At 43.6% G+C, this 8,424-nt stretch overlaps 1 protein-coding gene across 2 annotated transcripts in view; it reads left to right on the forward strand.

Annotated features, from left to right (window-relative positions):
- The window catches only part of MTA1 (metastasis associated 1), a 191,350-nt gene extending 186,389 nt beyond the window's left edge, over positions 1-4,961 (forward strand). For both annotated transcript variants that reach the window (XM_032783480.2, XM_032783481.2), the window contains one exon: positions 3,296-4,961. In XM_032783480.2, coding sequence (XP_032639371.1) covers positions 3,296-3,434 — 139 coding nt within the window. In that variant the 3' untranslated portion in view covers positions 3,435-4,961. The remainder of the gene's footprint in view (positions 1-3,295) is intronic.
- The last annotated feature ends 3,463 nt before the right edge of the window (positions 4,962-8,424 follow it).

Here is an 8,424-nt window from a genome sequence, read left to right on the forward strand (position 1 = left end):
AACTGAAGGGCGGCTGGGTCGGCAGGGGTATGTATCCGGCGCCACTCCAGGGGGCGCCCTGCCAACCCACCGAGTGTTGCTAGGGTAAAAATCTTCCGACGAACATGCACGTGGCGCGTACACCTAATTGGAATGGATATGAGCAACACATCTCGAAGAACAACAGTTACAAAGGTGAGTAACTGTGTTTTCCCCCTTATCAGCAGGGTCCTGGAGAAGATAAAGTCAGACAAGACCCAGGTCCTCCTGACTGCCCCAGCATGGCCCAGGCAGAATTTGTACGGGACCCTCACCGGCCTGGCAGTAGCTCCGCCTTGGCTGTTGCCCCTCTGCCTGGACCTGCTCTCTCAGGACCAGGGTCGCCTCCTCCATCCCAACCTGGCAGCTCTTCACCTCACAGCATGGCTGCTCAGTGATTAGGTGGAGAGGAAAGGACATGCTCAGAGCAGGTTAAGCTCATCCTCCTTGAAAGTAGATGGTCCTCCACTCACTGCACTTATTTGGCAAAATGCTCCCAGTTTTCTAGGTGGGCTGTGGACCAGGGTGTCTCCAGCTTATCCTTGGTTACCTCTTCCACCTGAGGGCCCAGGTCCTGGTGCCCTCGTCGGATAAGGTGCACCTTGCAGCCATATCGTCCTTCCGTCCGCTGATGCATGGTATTTTCCCATGCTGTGACTGGCCAGTTCCTTAAGGGTTTGGACCATCTTTTTCTGTATTCCAGACCCCTGGTCCCACAGTGGGACCTAAACCTGGCGTTGGCTTGTCTCACAGGGCCCCCGTTTGAACAGCTGGCCACGTGCTCCTGGCCTCACCTCTCATGGAAGGTGGCCTTCCTGGTTGCAATCTCGTCAGCCAGGCAACTCTTGGCGCTCAAGGCCCTGACCGCTGAGCCGCCGTACGCAGTCTTTCTTAAGGACTAGGTCCAGCTCCGCCCACACCCTGTGTTCCTCCCGAAGGTGGTCTCTGCCTACTACATGGGTCAGGACATTTTTCTACCAGACCTCTGCCCCAAGCCTCATGCGTCCAGTGATGAATGCTGTCTTCACATGCTCGATGTGTGGCGGGCTTTGGCTTTCTACCTTGAGCCAACTAAGCCATTCAGAAAGTCCTCGGAACTGTTCATCGCCTTGGCTGACCACGCGAGGGGCCAGCCAATTTCCACTCAGTGGCTTTCCAACCGGATCACTTCGTGCATCCATTCCTGTTATGAACTGGCAGATGTTACCCCGCCATCCATTGTGAGGGCACACTCTACTCGGGCACAGGCCTTTTCAGCTGCCTTCATGGTCCATGGCCCCATCCAGGACATTTGTAGGGCCACCATGTGGTCTTCGGTTCACATGTTCACCTCGCACTATGCGATAGTCCCCCAGACCAGGGATGACGCCAGGTTTGGCAGGCCTTTCCTCCATCCTGGGAACTTGCGAACTCCCTATCCACCTCCAGCAGATATAGCTTGGAATGACCTATTGTGGAATAGACATTGAGCAATCACTTGAAGAAAAGACTGTTACCTTTTCCATAACTGGTGTTCTTCAAGATGTGTTGCTCATGTCCGTTCCACATGCTGCCCTACTTCCCCTCTTTTGGAGTTGTCTGGCAAGAAGGAACTGAGGGTGGAGGGAGCGTGCAGCTCCCTTTATACCGCACCAGCCAGGTGCCACTCTAGGGGTCGTGGGGGGTGCTCCCCTCTACGGGTACACTAGGGGAAAATGCACATCTATTGTGGAATAGACATGAGCAACACATCTCGAAGAACACCAGCTATGGAAAAGGTAACTGTCTTTTCCTACCAGGAATCTGAGGAGTTTCCTGTGTACTGGCTAAATGGATACTTGAAATAGGCATTTTGCAGGTAGAAAACCACAAACCGGTCTTGAGGCTTTAGGGGAATTGTGGAGGCTAGAGTCACCATCCTGAACTTGAAACAATGGATGAACCTGACATGTTGAAGATCCAAAATGGGGGACAGTCTCCTTTCTTCATTGGAATGAAAAAATAATGGGAATAAAATCCCCTGACTCTGAACTCAGGGTCCCTGAGAAGGAAGAGGGAAGATGGGAGGAGAAAGGATACGAAGGGGCTAGAACTGAATAGAATACTGCTTCTTCACAAGCACTAGGACTCAGTGGTCCGATGTTATTGCGGTTCAGGTTTCCTGAAAACATGAAGGGTTACCAAAGGAGGAGAAGTGGAAAGGAAAATACCTTTGGTGGTTCTGTCAGGCTCTCCACATTGGTGTCAAATCTGCTGGCTTGTAGAAGCACTTGATCGTGGGGGCAGCTGAGGCAGGGGATCAAAGCTCTTTCTGTAATATTCATGCTGTTGTATTCGATGGCCAGAAGGGAGAAAAACAAAAGTTGAAACTTCAGAAATACCAGGTTTTGAATACTAAATACAAATTACTGATTTGGAATGAAAACTTTAAATCAAAATTATTCAAACTGAAATTTTTCATTAGAAATTTTTTTAGAAAGAAAATGTGTGACTCCAGCTTTATGAAAACATTTCTATACATAAAAATGTGGGAATCTCCCTTTTCCAGTTGGATAAAATTCTTGGCTTCATTGCAGTCAATGGCAAAACTTCTATTGGAGTTGATCAGGTTTTCCCTTCTTGTTTCTAGTTCTAGCAGAGCACAAGATACCAAATATCCAGGTAATGACATTTTTACACATAGGAAAGCTGTTACAAACACAGGATTAAATATTACCCATTCTTGGTCTTGGGCCTGTGTAATTTTGGCAGAGAAATTCCACATCTGAGGGGAAAAGAGAATCTCTTTGGCATTTTTTTTTTAAGTGGCAGCTTTTGAACCTGTTCTGAAGTTTGAAATGTTAAAATAAGTCAGAGGGAGTTGGCTTTGTAGACAGGTGATGTGGCCGATGATGATTTATTTGTAACATGGCTCTGAAATTTATCAGTTGATGTTATTGTCTTGGGTGTATACGTAAGTTTATAATGGAAAATATTGGGTTTCTGTAACTATTGCATACATTCCATACATCTGCTACAATAGAGGCTTTCATCCTACAAACACTTCCATATGCAAATAGCCCACTGAAGTCAGAATAGAAATCTTTGGGCTCTTTGGAGAAGAGAAGTTATAGAAATGGCAATGCTCTTTTTTGATGGATTAATAAAAGAACAAAGTGAGAAGACTTAGCTGAAATAAATATCATCAGCCCAGCCCATTAATGTATACGACCTCCTGAGAACACTCCGCAGAATAGGAAATAAATGGCAGGATTTTCTGTCTTTGTGACAAGCTCCTTTTTATTTTCACTGTTTGTAGGAAAATTCGCAAGCTGCTCTCATCTTCTGAAGCGAAGCGAGCCGCCAGACGCCCTTACAAGCCCATTATCCTTCAGCCAGTCCAGGCAGTCCAATTACGACAACCCATGAATGATGAACCCATAATAATTGAGGATTAAAACAAACTGAGCAGCCCTCACGATGCCAGTGGGTCTGCCTGAAAGAATATCTCCTCTGATACATACTTGAGTTTTTATGGCTACAGTGTTGAACTAACTGCTGAAGATTGGAAACCTTTAAGGAACGGTTTTGCATCTTTTAAACCCCTAAAAGGAACTCAGCCCCATCTGAGCCCTGATGACGACAGACTGCGCTCTCTCTCCTGCGCACGCTCTTTCCTCTTCTCTCCTCTCCTCTCCCTTTTTTATTTTTGGTAGCCTATTTTCCCCTCTTGCTTGTAGATTACTCTGCCTTTTTGTAGACATGTAGGAGGGAAGATCAGTTTAACTTATTAAGAGAACATGGAATAGTAATTTTTAGCTTTGTTTCCTCTGACCTTTTGAAGAGCTAGAATCCCTTTTTTTTGTGACTGAGCTCTCGTTGCTAACCATTTCTACGAGGCTGTGTTGTAAGATTTTTTTTTTCTTTTGTGGATGGTGCCATTTTTATTTCATTTTTGTTATTTCTTTTGTAGATAAAGTTTTGATCTGTAACTCAGATATTTGGAAATAGAGGATCTGAAAGCCAGCTACAGGTTCAGCTAGTTTTCTTCGTTCTGTCCCTTGTGTTTTTTGGATAATCTGGCATGGCCAATTTTGCTTGTGCTCAGGCACAAGACAGAAACAAGTCCGGCTGAAAAAGGAGTGAGCTGAGAATTGAAGAATCTTGCAGAACATTACATTAACACTGAAGAACTGAGGCCAGGTTACGGGAACTGGCTGTTTTATTCCAGTCAGTCCCAGGGAGATCTGGCCTGTGATGTTTTTTATGGTAACCAGAATTTTGTGTGCTGCCTTCTGTCCGCTTCTGGAATCCTACATGGTATTGTAACAACAAGGATCAGCAGTAGGCCCTCTAGTGCAACTAGTGTAATAAATTGCTTTGCTCCGGCTCCAAGAGTCAAGTCCACCAATGCCCAGGGACATTTTGCTTTGAATTATGAACCTGTTTGTGCGTCAGTGTTTTTGGACACACCTCTCCACGGGAAGCCTGGTTTTTGTTAAATTACATTACTGTACATCTCCCATCTTGAAAGGAATTTAAAGTTAAATTACAACTGGGTTTTAATTAGAACAGACTGTGTCTGAAATTGTGTTTTTTCCCCTTGACATTTTTGTGTTTGAGGTTTGTTTGGTGTTTTTGCATCTCCTGAACATATTATGTATTAGCAAGTATGTAATTTTTTTCATGCGTCTTCTCATGGCAGTGCATTTGCAAAATGCCCTGCTTTGTTTTGACAGGTTGTGAACTATCATTTGCATCTTGTGTTGATCTGTACGTGTACCTGCCTCAAGCAGACACAGCACGATATAATCCCCAAGTCATTCCATATGTGTCAGCAGTGAGATGAGCCAAAGTTGTATTTGGGTTATCACAGTCCAGCTGTGATTCTGTGCAACACTGCTACCCCTCTGGGTGAAGTCGAAAGGAATCTCCACAGAACAAAAACAGTTCAGTTAACTTTACTTAATAAACCTGGAACCTGAGCTTTTGTGAAACTGCTGTTTTTTGTCTATGTTCTGAAATGTTAACTCAAATTTGATCTTTACCAAGGCACCATCTGCCTGTAGAATGTGGAGCTGCACCTGCTTCCTAGAAATTGCTTTGACTGAAGAGTGCTTGGATAACTGTGCTGCTGTGAACTATAACTTCTTCACATGTGTTTGACCTGTCAGTCTGTTATTTTGGACAAGCCTCATTCATAGTTTGATCCCACCAATATACTCAGTGTACGTCTAATTACGTTTTAAAACCTGTGGCAGCAACTCAGAGTCCAGCTCTAAAGATTTAGGGTTGCACTGTGGCACTAAGCAGGTATGTAGATGTTCGGGCTTCGGTTCTGAAATTCACCCTGCTCCCCGACCTTCAGAGCCTGAGCATCTACACAGCTGTTTTTTAGTGCTGTAGCATTAACCCAGGCTCTGAGACTCATTGCCGGGGGTTTTAAAATGCAGTATAGGCATAGTCTGAGATACTGCTAATCTTTTAGAGTCTGAAAGGTTAAATTATTTTTCTCTCCTGCACCGTGGCTCTTTTAGGAATGAGGGTACAGGACTCTGAAAACTGCCCTGCATGCAAACAATAGATTTGACACTGAAGCTTTTGGATGAGCCTGTTGTATGTGTGACTCATACCATCACACTGAGCAAGGGTGCAAGTGTGACATGGCAGGATAGAATCCCAGTGGGTTAACTTCTGAATATTTGGCCATTTAAATATTTCCCTTCTGCATTAACTCACTATCAAGACGAGCAAAGTTAGTTCAACTGCAGTGCTTTAGAGTGGGGACAAACTGATTCCTGTAGCTTGGTACTATTTGTGCTGCTACCACACCGTTTATATTCTCCCTTTACTGCTGACCCCCAACTTGAAAAACCAGAGTGGACAGCCGGGGCTGAAAGAAATGTCAGCAAGGCAGCCATGTCCAGTAGCTGTGTCTCTCCTAGGCCATGGTGGAGGGTTGGTGTAGTAATGCGGATTTGTGCCTGCAGTACCACTTCCTGCACTAACAGTTTTCCTTTGTTTCTCATGAACATATGGCACAACTCCACCCTTTGCATGTGAGATGTGATGAGAGAGACTCCCTCAGGCTGTTCGCTATAGGAAGGCCTTAAGTCCAGTGGCACGTGATTTTCCTCTAGAAGGAGGAGAACAGCCTGAAGTGACTACTCTGGAAATTGCAAAATTTAGCCCTTGCAGGCCACTTTTGAAAATACTCCTTATTTCTATTTTGTCACCACAGGACAGAATGCAGAGAGAAAGTTTCTTGACACCTTAAATGGCTGCTTCTTGGAGCAGCTAGTCCTAGAACCCATAAGAAGAGAGGCAATTCTTGATTTAGTCCTAAGTGAAGCACAGTCTCAGGTCCAAGAGATGAATATAGTTGGGCCCCTTGGTAATAGTGACCATGATGTAATTAAATTTAACATCCTTGTGGTGGGGAAAACACCACAGCAGGCCAATACCGTAGCATTTAATTTCAGAAAGGGACACTACATAAAAATGGGGAAGTTAGTTGAACAGAAGTTAAAAGGTACAGTGCCAAAAGTAAAATCCCTGCAAGTTGCATGGAAACTTTTTAAAGACACCATAATAGAGGCTCAACTTACATGTATAACCCCAATTAAAAAACATAGTAAGAGACCCAAAATAGTGCCACTGTGGCTTGGCTTAACAAAGTGAAAGGAGCAGTGAGAGGCAAAAAGGCATCCTTTAAACAGTGAAAGTTAAATCCTAGTGAGGAAAATAAAAGGGAGCATAAACTCTGGCAAATGAAGTGTAAATCTGTCATTAGGAGGGCCAAAAAAGAGTTTGAAGAACAGCTAGCCAAAGACTCAAAAGTAATAGCAAAAATTGTTTTGGGAACATCAAAAGCAGGAAGCCTGCTTAACAACCAGTGGGGACAGTTGAGATGCTAAAGGAGCACTCAAGGATAACAAAATTAATTCTTTGCATTGGCTTCTCCTGTGGGAGATTTCCAAACCTGAGCCTTTCCTTTTAAGTGACAGATCTGAGGAACTGTCCCAGATTGAGGTGTCATTAGAGGAGGTTTTGGAACAGATTGATAAACTAAACAGTAATAAGTCACCAGGACCAGATACTGTTCACCGAAGCGTTCTGAAGAAACTCAAATTTGAAATTGCAGAACTGCTAACTGTAATCTGTAACCTATCATTTAAATCAGCTTCTGTACCAAATGACTGGAGCATAGATAATGTGACACCAATTTTTAAAAAGGGCTCTAGAGGTGATCCCAGCAGTTACAGGCCAGTAAGCCTTACTTGAGTACCTGGCAAACTGACTGAAACTATAGTAAAGAACAAAATTGTCAGACACATAGATGACATAATTTGTTGGGGAAAAGTCAACATGGCTTTTGTAAAGGGAAATCACGCCTCACCAATCTACTAGAATTTTTTTAAGGGAGTCAACAAGCAGGTGGACAAGGGGATCCAGTGGCTATAGTGTTCTTAGATTTTCAGAAAGCCTCTGACAAGGTTCCTCACTGTAAAGGCTTTTAAGCAAAGTAAGCTGTCATGGGATCAAGAGGGAAGGTCCTCTCATGGATGGGTAACTGGTTAAAAGATAGGAAACAAAGGGTAGGAATAAAGGATCAGTTTTCAGAATGGAGAGTGGTAGATAGTGGTGTCCCCCAGGGGTCTGTACCAGGACCAGTCCTATTCAACATATTCATAGATGATCTGGAAAAAGAAGTAGATAGTGAGGTGGCAAAATTTGCAGATGATACAAAACTATTCAAGATAGTTAAGTCCCAAGCAGACTGCAAGGAGCTATTAAAGGATCTCTCAAAACTGTGTGACTGGGCAACAAAATGGCATATGAAATTCCATGTTGATAAATGCAAAGTAATGCACAGTGAAACATAATCAAATGAGGGGGTCTAAATTAGCTGTTGCCACTCAAAGAGAGATTGGGGATATAGTTCTCTGAAAACATCCACTCAATGTGCAGCAGTCAAAAAAAGCAAACTGTTGGGAATCATTAAGAAAGGGATAGATAGTAAGGCAGGCTATCATATTGCCTTTGTATAAATCCATACTACACCCACATCTTGAATATTCTGTGCAGATGTGATCGGCCTATCTCAAAAAAAAAAATATTGGAATTGGAAAAGGTTCAGAAAAAGGCAACAAAAATGATTAGGGGTATGGAATGGCTTCCATATGAGGAAAGATTAATAAGACTGGGACTTTTCAGCTTGGAAAAGGGATGACTAAGGGGGGATATGATAGAGATCTATAAAATCATGACCGGTGTGGAGAAAGTAAATAAAGAAGTGTTATTTACTCAAACACAAGAACTAGGGGTCACCAAATGAAAAAGCAGGTTTAAAACAAAGAAAAAGGCTTGTTTTTTTCATACAACGTACAGTCAACCTGTCAAACTTCTTGCTAGAGGATGTTGTGAAGGCTATGACCATAACAAGGT

The sequence above is a fragment of the Chelonoidis abingdonii genome, chromosome 7, assembly GCF_003597395.2.
Source record: "Chelonoidis abingdonii isolate Lonesome George chromosome 7, CheloAbing_2.0, whole genome shotgun sequence".
NCBI classification, from domain to species: Eukaryota; Metazoa; Chordata; order Testudines; family Testudinidae; genus Chelonoidis; species Chelonoidis abingdonii.